At 36.5% G+C, this 25,000-nt stretch overlaps 3 protein-coding genes across 6 annotated transcripts in view; 1 reads left to right on the top strand and 2 right to left on the bottom strand.

Moving 5' to 3' along the window:
* tmem231 (transmembrane protein 231) overlaps window positions 1–180 on the bottom strand; it is a 14,470-nt gene extending 14,290 nt beyond the window's left edge. Inside the window, 1 exon segment of the mRNA NM_200387.1 lies at window positions 1–180. This exon segment is cut by the window's left edge and continues 128 nt beyond it. Within this exon segment, the coding sequence (NP_956681.1) occupies window positions 1–11 (11 nt within the window). The 5' untranslated portion in view covers window positions 12–180.
* Window positions 181–437: 257 nt separating this feature from the next.
* gabarapl2 (GABA(A) receptor-associated protein like 2) lies at window positions 438–9,949 on the top strand. Its single transcript, NM_205723.1, is given in 4 exon segments — window positions 438–613; window positions 1,132–1,187; window positions 4,110–4,282; window positions 9,487–9,949. Coding segments are annotated over 4 exon segments (354 nt in total). The 5' UTR covers window positions 438–579; the 3' UTR covers window positions 9,578–9,949.
* The window catches only part of adat1 (adenosine deaminase tRNA specific 1), a 25,404-nt gene continuing 10,350 nt past the window's right edge, over window positions 9,947–25,000 (bottom strand). For 2 of the 4 annotated variants that reach the window (XM_087311217.1, NM_001082887.1), the window contains 4 exon segments: window positions 23,897–24,042; window positions 19,709–19,808; window positions 19,502–19,588; window positions 12,016–12,212 (listed from right to left, as the gene is read on the bottom strand). In XM_087311217.1, coding sequence (XP_087167343.1) covers window positions 12,080–12,212; window positions 19,502–19,588; window positions 19,709–19,808; window positions 23,897–24,042 — 466 coding nt within the window. In that variant the 3' untranslated portion in view covers window positions 12,016–12,079. 4 annotated transcript variants of the gene reach the window in all.

The raw sequence follows: 25,000 nt of genomic DNA, 5'->3' as shown, positions 1-25,000 counted from the left end.
TAAAACGCCATTATGCGTTATTTATATTGGAGTAACGTTAAATATGAACTCATATCCAACACCATTTAAACTCGCGTATATCGTGTGATATATGTATTAACAACCTTTAAACACAAAACTTAACGCTCAAACTTAAACTAAAGATGAGTAAATCCTGCAAATAAACTAGCACGCGCGCTGGTTGTAGTTCCGGTTGTGTAGCGTCGTTTGCTCACCATAGCAACAGCTAGAAACGCTTCACTTCGTGAACAATAGGATTATTAGTGTACATTGTATTTAAAACAAACACAATGTAGTGTAATAACATAGTTTATACTGCTCTAAATATATATTTGCTTCAAATATTTATGAAATTGTGTATAAGAGCACCCGAATAGGCTAAATGGTACGGCTCCGCCTTGACGTCAGCTTCTCTGACGCAGCGGGTCTGTACGCGGTGACGTAATCACGGCTCGTCTGAAGACGAATGTCTGCTGCTGCTGATACATTGTTGACGTTTTTAGTTTTGCCGTTTAATTGACTTTAAATCATCCGATACTTCCACTAACAGGTCGCTCCTCGAGCAAAACCTCCGCAAAAATGAAATGGATGTTTAAAGAGGACCATTCTCTGGGTAAATCTTCGAGAAACGTCTTGTTATGATCAACAACGGCCTGACAGATGCGTGTGATTATTGATCTGTTTGTCACACTGAGGTCTTTACGTTAATTTGGTCGGATTTAACCCAGCGTGCTGTCAAATAGATCGCTTTCTCGTATTTGCGAATGTCAGGCCTGGTCTTTGCTTATTTTAACGACATAAATAACCGACATTATTTCGTGTGGGGTTGTTTTATAGCCGTGTGCATTGGTTTTCCTTTCATTTTTGCACGTCACGTGTTTATCAAGCATAAATACCACACAAATGTATTAATGTTTGGTATGATTTGATATTTATATTTATAATGTGTTTTTGGGTATTGATTTGAGCTTGTTTTAGGGTGTTTTCATTATTAAACACTGTCAGATAGATAGATAGACAGATATGATGATGAACAATATTGGATGCTGATTATAGTTAATATTAGGCTAGTGATGTGAAGAGCGATGCATGTTGAGTGATCGAAATTTTGTTTTTGTGTTCCTCTTTTAGAGCACAGATGTGTGGAATCGGCCAAAATCCGCAACAAGTATCCAGACAGAGTTCCTGTGAGTATGAATGTGGAAAGCTCACCAGTATCTACAAGAAGATGGCCTTTTTTATTTGATCACTTCTAATAGGATCCAAGCTCATCACAGCTTTCATACGCATGTTTTTATCAGTATTTTGAGGCATGGACTATATATTTTTTCCTAACAAATATATAAACTTAATTTTAATATCTAATTTCTTAGAACTAACTTCTTTTATCTTTGTTATGATGGCAGTACATGATATTTCACTAGATATTTTTCAAAAACAAGTCATTGGACAATAATGCTTTGTTCTGTAATCAATCAGAAAAACATTTAAGTGGGCTAATAATATTGACCTTAAAAATCATTAAAACAGCTTAAAAATCATCGCTTTGTATTCCAGCTAAACTAAAAGAAATATAACTTTCTCCAAAAGAATAATTATATTAGGAAATACTGTGAAAATTCATACACATGCACACACACACATTAGGTACACCTGTCCAACTGCTCGTTAATGCAAATTTCTAGTCATCCAATCACATGGCAGCACCTCAATTCATGTAGGCATGGTCAAGATGATCTGCTGCAGTTCAAACCGAGAATCAGGACAGGAAGGAGATTTATATGACTTTGAATGTGGCATTGTTGTTGGTGCCAGGCTGGTCTGAGTATTTCAAAAACTGCTGATATACTGAGATTTTTAAGCATCTCTAGGGATCATTGAGAAGGGTCCGACAAAGAGGAAATATCCAGTGAGCGGCAGTTCTGTGAGCCCAAATGCCTTGTTGATGCCAGAGGAGAATGGCCAGACTGGTCAAACAAGCACTCGTTACAACCGTGGTTTGCAGAAGAGCATCTCTGAACACACAACATGTCCAACCTTGAGGCAAATGGGCTACAACAGCAGAAAACCACACCGGGTTCCACTCCTGTCAGCTGAGAACAGGAAACTGAGGCTACAATTCACACAGGCTCACCAAAACTGGACAATAGAAGATTGGAGAAACGTTGCCTGCTCTGATGAGTCTCCATTTCTGCCGACATTTGGATGGTTGGGTCAGAATTTGCCATCAACAACATGAAAGCATGGATCCATCCTGCCTTGTATCAATGGTTTAGGCTGGTGGTGGGGGTGTAATGGTGTGGGGGAGATTTTCTGTGCACACTTTGGGTCCATTAGTACCAACTGAGCATTGTGTCAACACCACAGCCTACCTGAGTATTGTTGCTGACCATGTCCATTCCTTTATGAGCACAGTGTCTCCATCTTCTGATGGCTACTTCTAGCAAGATAACGCACCATGTCATAAAGCGTGAATCATCTCAGACTAGTTTCTTTAACATGACAATGAGTTCACTGTACTCAAATGGCCTCCACAGTCACCAGATATCAATCCAATTGAGCACGTTTGGGACGTGGTGGAATGGGAGATTTGTTTTCACATTTACTTTTGACTTTTATTTAATGTACTCTTGCAAAAACCTAATTCTGCATTTGGTGTGACCCCCTCATAAAAAGCCTTTTATCGCCCCCTGTTGGTTGGGAGTACCCTTAACATGTATTAACTTGCTGTTTTGCATTTTTATGTGGACAAAGAATTTTTTAAATATGAAGGCCTCAAACTCGGTTTATAAAAATACCCGTGGACATGCCCTTAGTCTGATTGGAAATTGCAAGCTACAGATTTTTTCAATACATTCATTGATGTGCATCATGATTTTGCATCAGCAGATGATGTGATTGGATAACTGGACTAACCAGCATACCTTAATGATGATTAAAACTTGTCATCAAAACAATTTGGTTAAATGAATCCCAGAGCTGACTCACATCAAAACAATTCAGTTAAATGACTCCCAGAGCTGACCCGCATCAAAATGATTCAGTTAAATGACTCCCAGAGCTGACTCGCATCAAAATGATTTAGTTAAATGAATCCCAGAGCTGGCTCGCATCAAAACAATTCAGTTAAATGACTCCCAAAGTTCACTCAAAGTACATGTGAATCTTTGACTCTGACATAAGAAAAATAACATTTTAAAAATGACTTGAAATACTCTGAGCACAGTTTCATTCAGTAAACCACCTTTGTGTGTAAAGCTGCCATGTAGGTGAGGTAAAAACCACGTGATCTGCGCAGTGCGACTAGTCAACTTCAATGAAATGAAAAAAGTGGCATGGCAGATTATTAAAGTTGACTAGTCGGTGCAACCCCTAATATATATATATATATATACACACATATATATATATATATATATATATATATATATATATATATATATATATATATATATATATATATATATATATGGATGGATGGATGGATGGATGGATGGATGGATGGATAGATAGAGTCCATTTCTGGTAATTGCGTGCTTTTTATGATAATCTTTTAAATATTTTGCATCCGTTTTGTTTTGTATGTGGTTTATTTGTAAAGAATCCCTCACGTTGTTTTTTGAATTCATGAAATGGGCTAGATGTTGTAATACTATGGTAAAAACATGACTGGGGAACAAATAAATGAGGCAATCATAAATGTATGCATAAATGTTCAACAATGGTCGGACCTTTAACTATTACTACAATAACGACACAGACAAAACTAAATTGAAATCACAACAATCTTTGTGTGATCAGCGTTTGATTAATTAAATTAAACCGCGAGTGTGTGTAATAAAAAATGGTGTTTTCGATGAAACAGGTCAAACCTGTACAATAACTTCACTCATAGATCATAACCTCAGATCATAACCTCAGGGCTTCATAAATCATAGATTGACAAAGCAGACGGCAAGTTTATAGTCAGATTTCTTTGTGTCGGTTAGATTAAAGGAGGACTCATTTAATGTTTCAAATTTTTTGGGGGGGGGGGGGGGGAAATAGTCTTATTCGTTGTTGTCATTTTCTCTCTCTCTCTCTCTCTCTCTCTCTCGTCTGTTCCTCAGGTTATTGTGGAGAAGGTTTCTGGGTCGCAGATTGTGGACATCGACAAGCGGAAGTATCTGGTCCCGTCTGACATCACAGTGGCCCAGTTCATGTGGATCATCAGAAAGCGGATTCTGCTGCCTTCTGAAAAAGCCATATTCCTATTCGTCGACAAAACTGTCCCTCAGTCCAGGTAAAATCTTCCTTTTCTCATTCTAATTCCATCAATCACAGCCAAAACTGAATTATTAGCCCTCCTGTATATTTTCCTTCAATTTCTGTTTAAAGGAGGGAAGAGTTTTTCAACACATTTCTAATCATAATAGTTTTAAGAACTCATTTCTAATCACTGATTTCTTTTATCCTTGCCATGATGACACACAATAATTGACTAGATATTTTTCATGATACTAGTATTCAGCTTAATGTGACATTTAAAGGCCTAATTACGTTAAAGTTTGAGTAATTAAGCAAGTCTTTTGCCCCTTTCACACATCACAGCAATAGTCCTGAAAGGGATCATGTGTGAACAGGCCCTTTTTGTAAATACCGGTTAATTAGTTTCAGCAATTTTCCGAAAAGTGAAGTTGTAACTTTACTGGTAATTTACCAGAATGTTGCTCTGGGTGAACGCAGAAAGACAACTGCCAGAAAGAGAGCATTTTTGCTTAGAACGCACTGACGTATCTACTCTGACCAATCAAAACATTCAGACGCATTCACATCCGTGCTGTTTATGAAAATAAAATTATTTGAATATTTTTCCAGACACATTTAACTGCCAAATACCATTTCTATCATGTTCTCACCACAAACAAACTGTTCCAGGGTGGGTTTGAAAGTGTCCAGGTGAACCACCTCCTCAAGGAGGTCTCAATATGCTATTTTGGTCTGCTTTTGGTTTGCACTCGAGTACGATTGCTGCATTCACACCTGCCCAAACCAACCGCATCAAGAAGGAAAACAAACTCCTAGTGCGATTCAACCGAACTAAATAAGGCAGGTGTGAAAGCATCCTATAATCCAAACTAAAACAGACCCAACCGCAAAAAGTACTGCGCCTTTTGGACTAATCCAGCTACCGTAGCCCGATGCGCTGTGCATTATGGGATGTGGAGGAAAAATATTTGTTGACCACTTTACCAACAGAGAGAGAGAGAGAGAGAGAGGAGATTACAAGGTCACAGTATAGCAGGATGAATTCACGCCTCCTCCTGAAGTGACATACGATGCGCCTTCGCCTTATGATTGCCTTAATACATTGTTTTCCAGCCACAGTCGCGCTTCATTATGGAAATGTATAGTTTGTCTAAAGTGATGTATACAAACTATATTTATACTATGAGCAGGGATACAATCAGCCACCGCAGTCGTCCCTCCATAGTAAAGAGCGACATTTTGTGTCTGCCGGTTTGTTTACTTGTGGAAGTTTCATTGGAATTTCCCACAGGGTAATTCTGACCAATTGATAAGCAGTTTAGGAAATACATTCAATAACATCTAGCCAATGAGTGATGTGGATTTTGTCACATGACTGCATTTTGGTTCTTTTCAACTGGATCGGACCAAAGCAATCAGTGTGGTGTGAAAACGACCCAAAGACGACAGAAAATGCTACAATGCATCATTTGTTGGTCCGGACCAAATGAACTGAACCACAGATATGAAAAAACCCTAAATAATCTTTTCTGATTTAACATTAGACCCCACCCTCCCCACCCCATAATATTCCATGTAAAGCACAGTTCGAATAACAAATCTCTACATACAACAACAACACTGATGAACTATATTGTTTAAATCTATATTGTTGACATCTCTAGCCAATGAGAATATGAGTTTGAGCATCTAAAGTGGCAGACCGGAAATGAAACGTGGCATCCAGCGAAGACCGAATCTTATTATAGAGGCCTTATACACTAGGCCTTTAAACATGCCATCAAATTTGCTCATCAGCACTCAGTTTGACTGGATCAACAACACAAGCTAGCTGTATGTGAGACTGCAGTTTGCATATGTTGTGATCTACATCATGTTGACTTCAGGAGGAGCTCAGAATGCTATTGTGGCATGTGCATATGCAAATATCAGATGTTTAATGGGCTTCCATAAAAACTGGTGCCGCAACACAATGAAACCGTGTGTGTTAAAATTGAAATTGAAAATAAAATTGCTGCTTTAAAGCGACGGTTCACTCAAAAATGGAAATTTCCAGATAGTTTACTTACTCACACACACAGACACACACACACACACACACACGTGACTTTCAATCATTCATCTTCCTTTACCTTAGTCCCTTTATTCATCAGGGGACACCACAGTGGAATGAACCACCAACTTATCCAGCCTATGTTTTACACAGCGGATGTCCTTCCAGCTGCAACCCAATACTGGGAAACACTCACTCACTCACTCACTCGCTCACTCATACACTACAGCCAATTTAGTGCATGCCTTTGGGCTGTGGGGGAAATTGGAGCACCTGGAGGAAACCCAACAGAAGGAGAACATGCAAACTCCACACAGAAATGCCTACTGACCCAACCAGGGCTCGAACCAGCAACCTTCTTGCAGTCAGGTGACAGTACTAACCACTGAGCCACCATGCCAGCACTATTGACAGCACAATTATAAAAAAATATTTCGTATAATTAACACTTCCAGAGCTTTTATGGGCACTTATAAAAGTCCAGTCTTGTTCCTCTCATATGCGGCATGCAAATAATCCAGGAAATAAAGCGCCAGGGTTTGCCGCTGTTTACTTCGACAGCACACATGATTGCAATGCTGATCTACTGGCTCCGCATTCTGAACACGCAGCATTCAGACTCAAACCTTATAGGGGTGTGACTGAGCGCTGATAAGGGAAAAATATGACATCTTGAATATCCTCCTGCAGTGACGCTTCAGGTCACACCTCACATCCTCCTGTAAATCCTGAATATCCCCTGTTTACCTTCACCTTCTCAAACACGCTCCTATTCTGTAGGTTCAAGGTTACAGCGTAAAGTGACTCAAGAACAAACATCACTGCTATAGACATTAGTGCTAATCCATTTGATTAATGTGAACCGGTTTCACAGGCACTTTTTCTTGATTTAAAATGGTACAAGTGAGACTCCCATACATTAAGATTTAACTTGTAATGTAATATGCTTTCCGCAAATATCTAAAATACAAAAAAAAATTTTGTAAACTTGATTAGAATTGATGTGGACTCCAAAACGTGATACAATATTTATTTACACTAAATAATCCAGTGCATATCACATTAAATTGACATCATTTCTCTCATGAGAAATATAAAATTTACTTGGTTATTAAAATAAAATCTAAATTGAACTTTAAATAAAAAAAAAAAAAAAAAATATATATATATATATATATATATATATATATATATATATATATATATATATAATTTAATAATAAATTTTATCAAATAAAAAAATGTTAAATTACGTTTTTTTTTTTACATTTTTTTATTTAAATTTAATTTAAAAAACATTGTATTTAATTTAAATTTAATAAATGTAAGTAAATTTATTAAATAAAAAATCTTAAGTAATTTTAGTCATTAAAAAAATCACTTAAATAAATTAATATGTAATATGTAAGTAATATGTAAAACCCATCCCGATATAACGAGGAAACGTAACAATTTTACGTATTGTTAGAAAAGTGCCAAATTCATACGATTTTGTTTGACAACATAAGAAATTTTAAAGGAGGGTCTCAAAACCCCTCATTGGTGGATGAGCAAATTCATACTAAAATGGCATTGTACAAATTATTACAAATTAGCCACTAAATCAAAAGGTTACGAATTGGCGTGGCAAAATAAACATACAATATTTGTTTTGTTAATTTATTTTTTAGACGCGTCCCAGCAGGCACACAATGTTATAAGACATTAATATTAGGTTCGATTTAGGTTGTGACGGCATGTGACCTAAATTTAATGTCTAGCCAGAGTCTAAAGACGACATTATTTTAATACCCAATAACGACCTCAAACGACAATGATATTTGGTTGATTTTAGGTTGTGTTGGAAAGTGACCAAAATCCAACATCGAGCTTACATCTTAAACCAATGTCATATTGATGTTAAATACTGACATTTATACGTAGAGTATGGCAACCAAAATCCAACGTCTGATAGACGTCATGGTGGTAACTTCGACACAACGTCAAGCTGCAACATCATTAGCCGTTGATTTTGGATTGGACATTGATGTCGGCCTGATATTGGGTTCTGGCATCAAGCTGATTTTCATTGCCAAACAAAATGCAATGTCCCCACAAAGTTGGGTATAACGTCAATTTGACGTCATGTTGACATCCTGTGCCTGCTGGGGTAATACTAATAAAAGCAGAATTAAAAAAACCTTGACCGAAGTTTAAATAAAACAGCGAAACACAAAAATAACTGTTTTTTTTTTTTAAATATGATGTTTTATAACTGATATTTATAGTTGTTTAATAATATTAATACTGTAAATTTACACCGATAACTGATATTTATAGTTGTATAATACTAATACTGTATATTTACACAGATAACTGATATTTATAGTTGTATAATAATACTAATACTGTATATTTATACCGATAACTGACATTTACAGTTGTATAATAATACTAATACTGTAAATTTACACCAATAACTGACATTTACAGTTGTATAATAATACTAATACTGTAAATTTACAATAATAACGGATATTTACAGTTGTATAATACTAATACTGCATATTTACACCGATAACTGATATTTACAGTTGCATAATAATACTGATATTGCGTATTTACACCGATAATTGATATTTACAGTTGTATAATAATACTAACACTGCGTATTTACACCGATAACTGATATTTACAGTTGTATAATAATACTAACACTGCATATTTACACAGATAACTGATATTTACAGTTGTATAATAATACTAATACTGCATATTTACACCGATAAATGATATTTATAGTTGTATAATAATACTAACACTGTATATTTACACAGATAACTGATATTTACAGTTGTATATTAATACTAATACTGCATATTTACACCGATAAATGATATTTATAGTTGTATAATAATACTAACACTGTATATTGACACAGATAACTGATATTTACAGTTGTATAATAATACTAACACTGTATATTTACACAGATAACTGATATTTATAGTTCTATAATAATACTAACACTGTATATTTACACAGATAACTGATATTTATAGTTGTGATATTAATACTGAAATGACACCTTAACAGTATAAAAAAGTAGTTTAAGCAGTAATTGTTTTGTTATGTATCTATGAAATGTAACTCATGAGCATAATTCGATGTCTATCTGAGCTTTTGAATCTGCACTCTTGTTTCAGTCTGACTATGGGGCAGCTCTACGAGAAAGAACAAGACGAGGACGGCTTTTTGTACGTGGCCTACAGTGGAGAAAACACGTTTGGATATTAATCTCCCGCATCTTCCTCCTCCTCCTCCTCCTCACTCGCGTTTCTTTTGGACTTGCTGGATTGCGAAAGCGGATCTGTGACATAATAATCACACACAGCAGACGTGTTTGTACTTCTGTCGTCACCCGTCATATTGTGCTCTCAAACATTAGATCCACAGCATTAGTGATTGTTTTCCCTCTTCTTTCGGTGAATGGTGTTGCAGTATTATCACAGACGCTTCTTAATAATGTCGACACGGAGAATATATATAGTCACTTTTAATGTTTTAATTTATCTGTATTCTTTTTCCCCTGTAAATTATGTATTTAAGATTACTGAAAGGTAAGGTAGCTGGATGACCTAACCAATAAAAACCGACACCAAAAAATTACATAATTGTTATTTATTGAGAAATACTCACCACTGTTCTCATTCAGACTCATTTTTCAGAGTTTAAACCAAAGGCTACAGAATACTCAAGACACGTCACTTGTATAGTTTTGATTGGGGAAAAGTTTAACGATCAATGGCTGTTTCTCAATATGCGTTCTTCAGCGGTCTTGCGTCCTCGTGTAAAGTCACCATCAGCTGCCTAAGTTCAGTTCCAAAAATCAAGACCGCAAGAACGGAGGACGGGTGAAACTTCCCGGATGTGTTCTCGATATCGAGGATGCACTGATGCGGACTTGAACACCGAACTCGATCTGGAAGTCCCAGAAGTCATTGCGACTGGAGGTGGGAATCGCAGCATTTTATTTAGATTTAATATTAAAGTTCAGAGATATCACTTATTTACTTCAGGAGTTTCCCTAAATGAAACAGTGAAAGTAAACATTACCATGGAAATCTTAATAAAAACACATTAAGGGTGTTAATTTGCTGAAATTCGTATATAAAAAAGATTTTATTTATATTGTGCAGTGTATATTTATCATGTTTTTATGCAGAGTATGTATTTTGAAAAGGGGAAAAACAGTAAATCGTTGTATGAATGCTGTAATTTTTAAACCATTTTCCGTTAAAAACGCGTGAAGGTCATGTGACTATCAAGAAGGACGCAGCATCTCATTACTTACAGGACGCATTCTCTGTTCTCGTGGTCTCCCGAGTTCGTTCTTCCGAGGACACCTGGCAAGACCGGTCTCTGCGTTCTTGGAATTGAGAAACAGCCAATATGTTGAATGAAGCCCCGCCTTCTAGTACAGGAGCCAATCATCGATCGCTATAGACTGGTGGTTCTCCAGAGGAGGGGCTCGGCCCAGACGTGAGTTTCTATAAATTCAAACGTTTTAGAAATGAAATTAAATAGACAGTTGTTTAATTTTATTGGCGATTTCTACTATCAAATTTAATCGTAAGCTTGACAGGAATATTTGGAGAATTTGATGTTTCCCCATTTAAACAGAAATGCCCGAGCGTATTGCCCGAGAAACATTTCAAAGATGGCCACCGAGTGAAATGACTTGCCTTGAGGGCACACCTGCCAACACTTCTGTTTTTCCTGGGAGTCTCCCGTATTTCAGACACATCTCCCGCCCATCTCCTGTATTTTGTTATCTCCCGGAAAACTTCTGGAATTCCACCCGCAACCCCTATCAACACCCTCACCACCCCTCAGCTTTTTTGGTACAGTCCCCATGCACACCAAACCCAACACACAACCATCTTCATACCCCCAAACCAAAATTTAGGAAAGCCCTAACTATTAAATACAATAAATACATTATTTTTAATACAATAATTTTTTTAATTTATGTGTAGTTTATTTTATAAATGTTTTATTTCCTAGTTTGGAATGTTATGAAATCCACTTAATGATATATATGTATGTATGTATGTATGTGTATATATATATATATATATATATATATATATATATATATATATATATATATATATATATATACATACATACATATACATTTTTACACAACACTTCTGTCTGGTTCTTGAATCTGATTGGCTGATATCTGTGATATATATAAGTAATATCAGCACCCGTACAGCCTCTTTACCCTTGTGTATTACTCCGACCACATACAGCCAGCAGAAGGCAGACGCTACAGATCTTAAGTTTAAAATATGCTTGCTCAGCTGTTTAACTGTCAGCTTATGATCTGAATCCAAGGCGGAAGAAAGTAGTTCCTCATACAAAAGGGTTTTTGAGACTCTCCATGTTTGATTTTTTTATATACACAATTATGCCGTCAAACTGTTGTATAAACGCAATATCACGCTCGTAGCAGTGCGATATGGCTGTATATCACCGATATATAGCCATATCGCACTGCTACTCGTCTGATATTGCTCTCTCTCTCTCTCTCTCTCTCTCTATATATATATATATATATATATATATATATATATATATATATATATATATTTTGGCTGAAAATTTGCTTCAGTCCTTTTGCTCGAAGATGACTAAATTATATTTACCAAAAGAGAGAAAGGCAGTGAATGTGAATACATTTATTAAACCTTCAGTGGTTGAAGCTCCAGTGTTGGCTTGGCCATTCCTCTATTGAAACAGCAGCAGTTGTCGGGGCCCGCGGGGCCACTGAGGGAAGGCCTGCAGACGCAGCTGTGTCCAGGCCAGCTGATACGACCCTGCCGCCTGCTTATAGTCCCAGTACGTCTTCCAGTCCTTTCCACTTGAGCAAGAACAGAGAAGCGAACACATCCATCAGACACAACAGATACACAAACAACACCTGCACGCTGTAGGAGAGCAGAGCTCAGCGGGAGACATCACGTTACTCTTTCAGACACACACTCCAAACGCCTCAGCACAACTATCACAACAGTCAGAAGATTTATATGTGAAAGTAGCGCAGCGTCAAAAACAAAACGGATAGCAATGCCATCACTTCCACTTTCACAGTGGTCTTTTTCAGCTGGTGAACATTGAAAGCCAACCAGAATCCCTCCAGATTAAATAAGCTCAAGGATTTAAAGTGACATGACAAAAGACAACTATTTTTTTTTAATTCAGTCACTAAAACTTCCATTCGCCTATTTATATGAGCATTTTGGAATATGAAACATAAATGATCAATTTAGAACATGTGCATGTGGATAAACTTTTTACCCAATAAAGAAAAAACGTGCATAAATTATGATGGAAACGCATTTACTGAATAAATTCCAACACGCGCATCAAAAAAATTAATGTGATTTTAACAAAATATGCGATGACAAAAAATGGAAGCGACACGTTAATGGATAAAGAAGCAGACCGATTGCATTTTGAAACATCTGAAATATAGTTTTAGTCATTCTGAAATCCTTCCATCATCACATTGGCTCACCAGTTCTGTAAAGACATGGATGAGTGAGTTTGGTGTGGAGGAATTTGACTGTCCTGCACAGAGTCCTGACCTCAACCCAATTAAGTCCAACGTCAGTGCCAGACTTCTAGAAGAATGGTCAAAAATTCCCATAAACAAACCCACTTCTAAACTTTGCGGAAAGCCTTCTCAGAAGAGAACAAGCTGTGTGAGATGCTAAGGGTGGGATAAATCTACAGATTAAGACTGGGGTGTCATTAAGATTTGTGTGCATGCAAAGGCAGACATCCCAAATACAGTGTATGTCACAATATAGAAAAGTCTACCACAACTTCCATTTCATGCCACCTTTACAGGCCCGTAGCCAGCCTGGTGGAAGGGGTGGTTCTTTTCTCAAAAAGTGGACCTTTTAGCATTTATACGCCTCAGTTTCTAACTATGAGATTTAAATACTGCATTTTAGGGACTTTTTTTGCAGGATTATCTAGTCAGATGTCATCATAACCACACTTTTTGATGTACTAAAAATATTTCCTAAAACATTGCAATAAAAAAATTAAAACGACTAATTTTTAAAATACTAATTTCTAAAAAAAATTATTAAAACATAATAACAATAATAATAATACAATAATAATGAATTCTTCAGAATTTTTCTAGCCTTTTTGGTAAAAAAAAGTACATTTGAAAATTCCTAGATATCAACAAAAGCCAAAATATATTCAAATTAATTTAAAATGGTCAGCATCTGGTGCTTCACACCTTTTTATTGCTCATTTATATTTCAGAAATAAGATCCAAAATTTAGAATAAAAGTCACCTGAAATGTTTTCTCTCTTTAAAAACAATACAGTAGTGACAGAAGACCTCTCCTACATCGGACTACAGTCCCACCGGTGCAACAGCCGACAGAGGATTCCGTTTGGTCTTAAAGCCTTTTTATTTTGATTATTTATGATGGCATAGCAGTCAAAATAGGACAAATGAGCTCATGTATGGGACAAATTCTGGACCTTTGTCAGTGAGGGGTGGCTCTTTTCGATGGATGTCGCATCAAAGATTCAAATGTGACCACTCAGTGGGTTATGTCATGTGACTCGTGTCACATCATTGTGGCTTTGACGCTCTATGGCAGGGGTCACCAATCCTGGTCCTGGAGGGCCGGTGTCCCTGCAGGGTTTAGCTCCCACTTGCCTCAACACACCTGCCTGGGTGTTTCAAGTATACCTAGTAAGACATTGATTAGCTTGATCAGGTGTGTTTGATTAGGGTTGTAGCAAAAATCTGCAGGACACCGGCCCTCCAGGAACAAGTTTGGTGACCACTGATTTATGGGATTCGAATTACTGGCCAGAGTTATTTAAAATTACACTTTATTACAATATATATTGAATCTAAATATATTATATTACTTGTATAATAAATATATAATATTAAACTACATAAAATAATTAAAAGGACAAATTCTGGACCTTTTGGCCGTGCCACCCAAACCACCTCTGGCTATACGGGCATGCTTTAAGTAAGCTAGACCACATGTGAAATGTTTTCTCCTGCTTTCTCCTTTTTAAAGACATTAGACTGGTTAGTTCAGCAATTTCACTTTAAAGGTTCCATGAAGTGCTTTGAAATGTGCAATCTTTATTCGATGTTTGACGTTGTTTCAACTGAAACATTAAAACAGGGCGGGGCATATAGTAGCTCCTCCCCCTCATTAAAAAACAGCCAATAGCGTTGAGTTTTTCCCCACAGCTCTGCCAGTGAGAGTGGTTGAGCTCAAGCGCATCCAATGAAAAGCTATTGAGAGGGGCAGGGCATGTCAGATACCCGAGAGCACTTGATTGGTCAGAAGATTTGATGAGAAACTGAAGTATGAGGCGACGCCAAAAAAAAAACATTGATCTAAATAGGCGAAAGCGACAAACTACATGATGTTTATGTCAGGTTTATATCTACTAAATGCAAATTATGTCACTGTTTTGTGCCACACTAGTTTATAGATCCTTAAGACTAACATAGTGATACAAACAACTAAAAAACGTTATTTTAATTTTACGAGACCTAACACATAAAACCGAAGTCATCTATAATTCCAGGTCGTATTGTCGGAGCAATGCTGAAATTCTCTGCTAATGAGATTGTGAAAGTGGACGCAGGCTGATGGAGATGTATTCTGGGACCTCACTGGATGGATCATTGTTCTTGAGTCTGTCAGCGGCGTAACCGGAGCTGGACGCGGGGCAGGATCGCTTTAAAGATACCAGACCTCCGAACAGAAGAACACTGTTCCCTCAGGTCATCACCTAACAAAGATCTACTGTTCAATAATCGCGCTGCCTCACCAGAATAAAACACAAAACATATCAAAAAATGGCAAAAACAGAATCAAACACAGCACTGAATCTGATCAACACAACGCAAGAATTGAGCCTAGGGTTAGTTTTTACTTCAGTTTTCTCCTTTTCTGATCAACGATGTCATCTAATCTACAATGTCATAATGTTTTGTAACAACTGTTAGCTAAGCATGAAGGAATCGCTTTTTACACCTAGAGGGCTTTATAATGATCGAGTTTGCAACCACATGATGCTCAAAAGGAGAAAGAGGGAGGGAATCACTTCAGGAGACCAAGAACTGATTATTAGGACACCATGATTGACATGACCTGTTGGGGGGAATTTGGCCAGGACCAGTGTTGGAGAGTAACTCGTCATATGTAACGGCGTTACGTAATTTAATTACAATATACAGTTACTGGGAAATATGTGTAATTAAATTACAGTTGCTTATGAAAATGTTAAAATTACAAATGGGATTACATCTAAAAAATTCTCTTTATAAATCTGGGATAAGCAACTCCTCCTCAATCTGTGCACGTCACAGGCTAATACAATGCAAGGTAGTGCATAGAGCTCATTGGTCCAAAAGCAGGCTAGCTCGCATCAATCCGTCTATAGACCCTGAGTGCGACAGGTGTCATTCTGGTACAGCTACTTTATTCCATTTGTTTTGGTCCTGTCCTTCCCTGCTTTCTTTTTGGAGACAAATATTTCTCTCGCTATCAGCTATTACCACTGTTGATATCCCACCATGTCCAATTATTGGTTTATTTGGGGTTCTTCCGCCCGACCCAGGCCCGAATTAAGGACTCAGGGGCCCCTGGGCACATTGTCTTGTAAGGCCCCCTACCTGGCCGCACCCCTATAGTTGAATTAAAAAAATAAGAATGGGGTATATGCCGAAGCATGCTAATAGGACTTTTAATTTGCCAGTAATCTGGGTTAAGCGCTTCCGGCGAATTGAATGCCAATGCAAAATCAGGTGCGTTTAAGTCAGCGATCTCCACTAGCTGAGTGATATCCGATTTAAAGTGGGTCTCATATTGTACAAGAAGCAGTGCATTAAATTACATTTCCCCCGCCATGTCTTTATAATATGAGCATTTATTTTACCCCAGTATATTCAATGGAGCTTCTGCGTTAGCCTGCCGATTCTGACGGGCGCGTGCGAGTAAACAGCTTTTTGTCTCGTTTTACACTTAAGCAACTAAATAAATGCTACAGTTCATTTAACTGAATGTATTTTAATGACATAACAACATCGATGCTGTATAAGGAACCTTATAAAATGGAAAAAAGTTCACAATAACAGGTCACCGGAAGTGTGTCAGCATGGGTACAGCACTAGCTCGGCATATACCCTATTACATCTAAAAATTCTCATTAAAAATCTGGGATAAGTAACTCCTCCTCAATCTGTGCACGTCACAGGCTAATACAATGCAAGGTAGTGCATAGAGCTCATTGGTCCAAGAGCAGGCTAGCTCGCATCAATCCGTCTATAGACCCTGAGTGCGACAGGTGTCATTCTGGTACAGCTACTTTATTCCATTTGTTTTGGTCCTGTCCTTCCCTGCTTTCTTTTTAGAGACAAATATTTCTCTCGCTATCAGCCATTACCACTGTTGATATCCCACCATGTCCAATTATTGGTTTATTTGGGGTTCTTCCGCCCGACTACACTCTACCCTCTCATTTTGTAGACTTTGAGGCCTTCTTACCTCTTCTGGCTAGGCGATTGATTCTTCTGAACTGGAAGAGCCCTCACCCTCCTTCTCACTCTTGTTGGATAAGAAATGTTCTTTATTTTATGAAATTAGAAAACATTAGGTACTCTCTTCACTGAACTAGCACTATTTTTATTAAATTGTGGGAACCCCTTCCCAAATATGTCCAGACTCTTCAGCTCGACCCTGCTCCTTCTGTCCTCACCTCCTAATGCCCAGCTTTTAAGGGAAACTATTTCTGGTCAACACATTGTAGACTTGTTTTTTATGTATATAAGATTGCACTAGTGTTGTTGTTTTTATTATTTATTTTTAATAAAATTATTTTATTCTATTATCTATTTATTTTTATTATTTTATTTTTATTTATTATTATTATTTATTTACTTTTATTATTATTATTTGCTCAGAATACTCTTCAGTGTATTTGCTTATTGTTACATGTTTATGTCTTTGTAAATGTTTTGTAATGTTTCACAATGTATAAATAAAACATAAAAAAAAAAATCTGGGATAAGTTGAATAATATTAATCTGTTGCTTTGCCTGTTTTTGACGATGCCTTCTGCTAATTTTAATAAATGTCAAATCAGACCATGTAAAGCTGAATAAAGAAACTGAATGTCATTGATATTAAAATAGCACTGCTGAGAATGTATAATGACGCTAAAGGAAACAATAGAAGCTGAGCGCTGAACATTTTGTTTGCAAAAACAAAGACTCATCACAATGAAAACCGCACAAGAAACGCCTGAAATGAGGTAACATACAACACTTGAGCAAACTGATTTGGGATCTGTACACTTAATCAATCAAAGTCTGACATCACTGGATAACCTGTCACACACTCAACAACAGCAGGTGTGTCAATGATGCAACGAATTAGCATCAGCGCTAATGTTTCCAACTGACGTGTTTTAACATGCCACTCATGCCAGAACAATAGCGCACATAACAAGACGGCAATCTGATACAACTCTATATATATTCCACATCTAAATAATAGAAATAGCCTTAAAGCAATGAAGCGCTTGTCATTCAATATCATCACTAACCGCACAATAGAGGACGGCTTCAATGTAAACACGGCTCCTGTAACAAACAACAGGGCATTCTGAACAGTTTAGAGTGGCATTGTCATTGCGTTCAGGCTATTGTGTTATGTATAACGAAGCACATAGCTGGTGTTAATGAAAACCCAGTTCATCTGAGACATGCTTTATGCGTTTGGTACGTTTGTGAAGTGAATTGTACTGTTTCAATGAGCTGAAAGTGACCTAAGGTGAGCTAATTATTGTGAAGTTATTGGTTTTCAATAGTGAACTGATTTTTGTACCCCTACCCGTTCCCCTTAGCCCTTGCAACCTAGGGTTAAGGGGAAGGGCTTCAAAATTGACCCTTAAGAATCGCACACATCATCATATGTCCTCGCAATCTCTGCTTCATATGAGCTCAGATGATGGCGACTGCTGTAGTGATTCCAGTTGTGCTATTTTTTGTTTTTTTTTATCTTCAGGAATTCACTGAAACCCAACAAACACACAACGTTGCCTTAACGTAGCGACCTACGTTTACCATTTAAAAACAATTATAACAGAAGTCATATAAGCTAGCATGCTTAAAAACTGTTGAACGCACCGCACACCATTTTATTAGCATTCTCACATATTACTAGCATGTTCTAGCACAGAGGTGTGCAAACTCGGTCCTGGAGGGCCGGTGTCCAGCAAAGTTTAATTCCAACCCCAATCAGACACACCTGGACAAGTTAATCAAGCTAGACTTTCTAGAAGCATCCATGCAGGTGTGTTGAGGCAAGCTGGAGCTAAAATCGGCAGGACACCGGCCCTCCAGGACCGAGTTTGGACACCCCTGTTCTAGCACATTGCTAACATTTATTAACACTCTGCTAATGTTAAACATGTTGCTAGCATGTTTAAAGGTTAGTACTGTATATTTTAGCATGTCGCAATCATGTTTAACATGTCTCCACTATGTTTTGATGTGTTTCTAGCATGATTTAACTTGATGCTTACAACATTTTAGCATTTAAAGTTGTGTTCTCGTTTAGCATTCCTCTGACAAGTCATTCTGACCAACAGAAAGATGCTTCGTTTAGCACATGGACCTGACTTGAGCTGTACTTTATATGTTCCCTGCTGAAAATCCAGCTTAAACCAGCCTAGGCTGGTTGGCTGGTTTTAGCTGGTCGACCAGTCTGGTTTTAGAGGGGTTTTGGCAACTTCCAGGCTGGTTTCCAGCCATTTCCAGCCTGGTCTTAGCTGGTCAGGCTGGGAAATGTCCAGCTAAAACCAGCTTGACCAGCCTAGCCAGGCTGGGAGCCCAGCCAAAACCAGCTATGTCCAGCTTAAACCAGGACGGTCAACCTAAGACCAGGCTGGAAATGGCTGAAAACCAACCTGGAAGTGGTCAAAACCCCTCTAAAACCAGGCTGATCAACCAGCCAACCATCCTAGGCTGGTTTAAGCTGGATTTTTCAGCAGGGTACTGCGTTATTGACAACAAAATTTGGCTGCAAAACATCATTGTCAAAACTAAATATCGCTAATGTTAGCTATTCCACTCACCGGAGGGTTTCTGGAAGCTCAGCGTCTTCAGTGGCCGCCACCACTTTCAGAAACGAATGAAAGAGCTCCACCTTACAGATTAAAGATCTATACATGGAGAAACATGAAACAATAAGCATGAGCTGTGAATGTGTTACAATAACACTGCTAGTGCACCATATTAGCCAGGTTTCCGGACATGAATGCTAATCTGAGAGTCATGTTTACCTGGCTTGTGGTGTGCCCAAAGCTTTTTTAGTGACTCCCTGTTTATAGCCGTTAGCGGTGACATCTAGAGGCTGCTGGGAAACCGCACACCAGCTGATGGCTGCAATGACATTTACACATCTGTTAGGTCAGAAATGCAACAGAAAACAACAGAAAAAAACATCATATATGCAAAGGCAATCATTGAAAGCAGTCGTGTTTTTCTATTTTTATGGTCCATATAAAAGCCAGACCTTTTACGCGGGCTATCTAAAGAGTTAATGATGATCAACAGTAGAATTACACATCTGACCTCTTCCCAACAGGGAAAACCACCAACAATCAACAATGCGTGATTATATGCTGTCAAGGCTTTGCAATCAAAAAATAAAAGTTATAATGGAAGTCAAACTGGCAACGAATAATAACGAAAGGGTAGGCCACTAGAACAATACACGAGGGTTAAATAGACCATGTATTTGCAGACATTAAACATTGAATGAGGGCAAACTGAGCCCTTGATTAAAACTAACTTTCAAGATTAAAAAACTCAAGACTGTTGAATTCAATTTAATTTTATTATTATTCAAGAATTCACACTTAGCTGATGATTGATAATAAAGCTATCACGGGAGAAAGCCCTGAGCTTATAAGATCCTCGAGCCCTGGGCTCCTTCCCGTTGCAAGGCGAGAGAGGAGTTTGAGCTCAGGTAGATCTCGATGACTCCCCCTCTTGCTTGTTGTAGCTAAGTGTCAGATATGGATACTGAAAGGTGTACTCAGAGTTTAGCTAAGGTATTTGGATTAATTGTTTCAAGTGCTTGTTTTTGAACTGTGGGAGGAAACCGGAGGACCCGGGGAAAACCCACGCGACCACGGGGAGAACGAGCAAACTCCGCACAGAAATGCAGCCTGGTTTGGAAAGGAATTAAACCAGGGGCATTCTTGCTGTGAGGCAACAGCGCTAATCGCTGGCCACCGTGACGCCCGTTTGAAAGGGAGGAAAGTAGGGATGGGGGTGGGGGGGTTTCTTCAAGACGAAGATATTGAGATGAGAAAAGTCTGGTTATTTATAGTGAGTTAAGGATCGCCTGATAGGATAATTAGTCATTAGCTAAAGTTGGAACAGCTGTGAACAATCATGAGCACGTGGTCCTCTCGAAATTTGTTTATAAATAAACTTCACTAAGTTGTGTGCACTTGTGAAGATTACAGTGCATCCGGAAAGTATTGATAGCGCGTCACTTTCCACATTTGTTTATGTGACAGCCTTATTCCAAAATGGATTAAATTCATTTATTCCCTCAAAATTCTTCACACAAGTTTTTGAAATTGTTGTAAATTTATTCAAAATAAAGCTGAAAAATCTGATGTACGTCAGTATTCACAGCATTAGGTGTGAAGCTCTAAATTGAGCTCAGGTTCATTCTGTTTCCACTAATCATTCTTGAGATGTTTCAGCAGCTGCCTTGGAGTTCACCTGTGCTCAATTCAGCTGATTAGACGTGATTTGCAAAGGCAAACACCTGCCTATATAAGAGCCCAGGGTTGACAGTGCATGTCAAAGCAAAAAAACCAAGCATTGTCTCGAGGCACAAGGCTGGGGAAGGTTACAGAAACATTTCTGCTGCTCTGAAAATTCCAATGAGCACAGCGACCTCCATCATCCGTAAGTGGAAGATGTTTAACCACCAGGACTCTTCCGTTGGGCATCTAAGCTGAGTGATCGGGGAAGAAGGGCCTAAGTAAGGGAGGTGATCAATAACCCGATGGTCACTCTGTCTGAGCTCCAGTGTTCTTCTGTGGAGAGAGGAGAACCTTACAGAAGGACAACCATCTGTGCAGCAATCCACCAATCAGGCCTGTATGGTAGAGTGGCCAGACGGACGACGCTCCCCACCTGAAGGACTCTCAGACCATAAGAAACAAAATTCTCTGGTCTGATGACACTCAAATTGAACTCTTTGGAGTGAATGCCAGGCGTTACGTTTGGAGAAAAGCAGGCAGCGCTCATCACCAGGCTAATATACCATCTCTACAGTGAAGCATGGTGGTGGCAGCATCATGCTGTGGGGATGTTCTTCAGCAGCAGGAACTGGAAGACTAGTCAGGATAGAGGGAAAGATGAATGCAGCAATGTACAGAGACATCCTGAATCAAAACTTGCTTCAGAGTGCTCTTGACCACAGACTTGGGCGACGCTTCATCTTCCAGCAGGACAATTACCCAAAGCCAAAATAACAATAGAGCGGCTTTAGAACAACTCGGTGAATGTCCTTGAGTGGCCCAGCCAGAGCCCAGACCTAAATCCTATTGAACATCTCTGGAGAGATCTAAAAATGGCTGCACACTGTAGCTTCCCATCCAACCTGATAGAGCTTGAGAGGTACTGCAAAGAGGAATGGGCAAAAACTCCCAAAGACAGGTGTGCCAAGCTTGTGGCATCATATTCACAAAGACTTGAGGCTGTAATCACTGCCAAAGGTGCATCAACAAAGTATTGAGCAAAGGCTGTGAATGCTGATGTTTTTAATCAATTTTTATTACATTTGCAACAATTTCAAAAACTCTTTTTTTCACATGGTTATTATGGGGGATTGTGTGAAGAATGTTGAGGAAATTAATTGAATCTATTTTGGAATAAGGCTGTCACATAAAAACGTGGAGAAAGTGAAGTGCTATGAATACTCTCCAGATGCACTGTATATGTGTATATACAACATCTGTAAGAGTCATAATATATGTATTTTTAATAATAAATGCTATTAATATTATTAACTTTTTGGGTAAATATTAATTTCATGCTTAATTTTCCTCTTAAAAGCTCCCCTATTTACAGATGCATCCGCACACAGAACACAAGGCCAGGATTGTTGAATTATTAAATAGTTTTTGGCACAGTCAGCACAGGATCCAAGAGTCAGGGTTATTAGCGTAAACTGAAACTAAAACCCCAGAACACACCTTTTATTACTTGAAATAAAGCAACTTTAGTTTCAATAAGCAAAACTAAAATAAGTATGAATCTCACTTTTAGTGTCCTTTTAGCAAGTTTTCTGTGTTCATTGAACTGTTCATTCTCATTTAAAAGCTTTTTTTGATTAGATTATACAAAAGGTACACAATTTGAGATGATACAAACACAAAGAAGATGAAACAATAACAAAAATACCAAAAACAACAACAATACAGTCAAATTAGAAAAAGGAAAGAGATTAAATAGAAGATTAGAAAAAGAAAAAAATGAAAAAGGAGGAAAAGAAATAATAGAAGAAGAAAAGGAAAATAATAAATAAAGGAAGTGGAAACAAATTGCAACAGACAAAATAGTGAGAATGTTAAAAGAAAAAACATTACTATAATAATGATAATAAACAGATAGTAAAAACTTATTGTTTTATGTAAAAAAATAATTTAGAAAATACTATGATCAAATATTATTATAATTATTAATATTATTATAATTATAATAATAATTATTATTATTATTATTATTATTATTAATAATAATAATAATAATATTAATAATAATGATATTAATAATAATAATGATGATGATTAATAATAATAATAATGATGATAATAATAATAATGATGATAATAATAATAATAATAATAATAATGATAATAATATTAATAATAATGATATTAATAATAATAATGATGATGATTAATAATAATAATAATAATAATAATGATGATAATAATAATAATAATGATAATAATATTAATAATAATAATAATAATGATGATGATAATAATAATAATGATGATAATAATACTAATAATAATAATAATGATGATAATAATAATAAAAATAATAATAATAATGATGATGGTAATAATAATAATAATAATAATGATGATGACGATAATAATGATAATAATAATTAATAATAATAATAATAATAAATCAACAACAGCTTTAACAATAGATTGAGGTGATGGAAGGTGGTCTTGACTAACAGTGATGTTGCTGAAATCTGACTGAAAGGCTGTAATGTGATTTTAACATTGTTTTTAATTTGCCTCTGTCATTTGCAAACACTCATGAGATTGTAGTTCTTTTACTCAGATACTTCTTCAAATCGCATTTAGTCAATGAAAAATCAACGAAAAGGTGTGTGCCACTAATGATCTCTGAATACTGCAGCTGAATTAACAACAACACAACATTGCAGATGAATGAATGTGTGTTTGTGCGCTCACCTGCTCCGCATGGAGATATTCGGCCCTGCGAGTGTGTGTGTTTGGATTCGGTGTGTGTGTGGTTGTGAGGAAACTCCAGGCTGGACTGAAGAAGCTCCGGATCATGGAAGGAGAAACCAGACGGCAAATCCTTCACATGGGAACAACTACAAGAGAGGAAAAATGTTTTATTAAGTATTTTAATGGAGTTTAATGCAGTAAAAACAGTTACATGGCTGATTTTACATTAGAACTTTTATCTTTGCATATACTTTTACTTTTTTTCTAATATAAAAATGCAATAAAATAAAATGCATGAAAAAATAAATTGATATATGATTATTTGTTTATTTATTTATTCTTTCATTCATTCTTTTATTCATTCATTTATTCAATTATTTATTGATCAGTTATTTATATTTTTTTCAATTCAATTATTTATTTATTCATTCATTATTCATTTATTTATTTATTTATTCATTCATTTATTTGTTGATTTATTTATATATTAATTTATTTATTTGTTCATTTTTTATTTATTTATTTATTCATTAATTAATTCATTTATTTATTTGTTCATTTATTTATTTATTTACTCATTTATTTATTTATTAACTCATTCAGTCGTTTGTTTGTTTGTTTGTTTGTTTGTTCGTTCACTCATTTATTTTTATATTTATTTATTTATTCATTTTTTATTTATTTGTTCAATTGTTATTTATTTATTTATTCATTTATTTGTTTGTTCATTTATTTATTTATTCACTTATTTATTTATTCACTCATTCAGTCGTGTGTTTGTTTGTTTGTTAGTTTATTCGTTCGTTTATTTATTTATTTATTCATTTGTTTATTTATTTATTTATTCATTTATTTGTTTATTTATTTATTCACTTATTCAGTCGTTTGTTTTTTCGTTCATTCATTCATTTATTTACTTGTTTATATATTAATTGATTTATTTATTCATTTATTTGTTTATTTATTTACTCAATCAGTCGTTTCTTTGTTTGTCTGTTTGTTTGTTCGTTCCTTTATTTATTTATTCATTTATTTATTTATTCATTTATTTGTTTATTTATTTATTTCGATTGATTAATTTTTAATTTTAGCAACCTCTTATTC

The sequence above is a fragment of the Danio rerio genome, chromosome 25, assembly GCF_052040795.2.
Source record: "Danio rerio strain M-AB ecotype USA chromosome 25, GRCz13ab, whole genome shotgun sequence".
NCBI lineage: Eukaryota > Metazoa > Chordata > Actinopteri > Cypriniformes > Danionidae > Danio > Danio rerio.
This window is presented reverse-complemented; position numbering and strand designations above follow the sequence as displayed.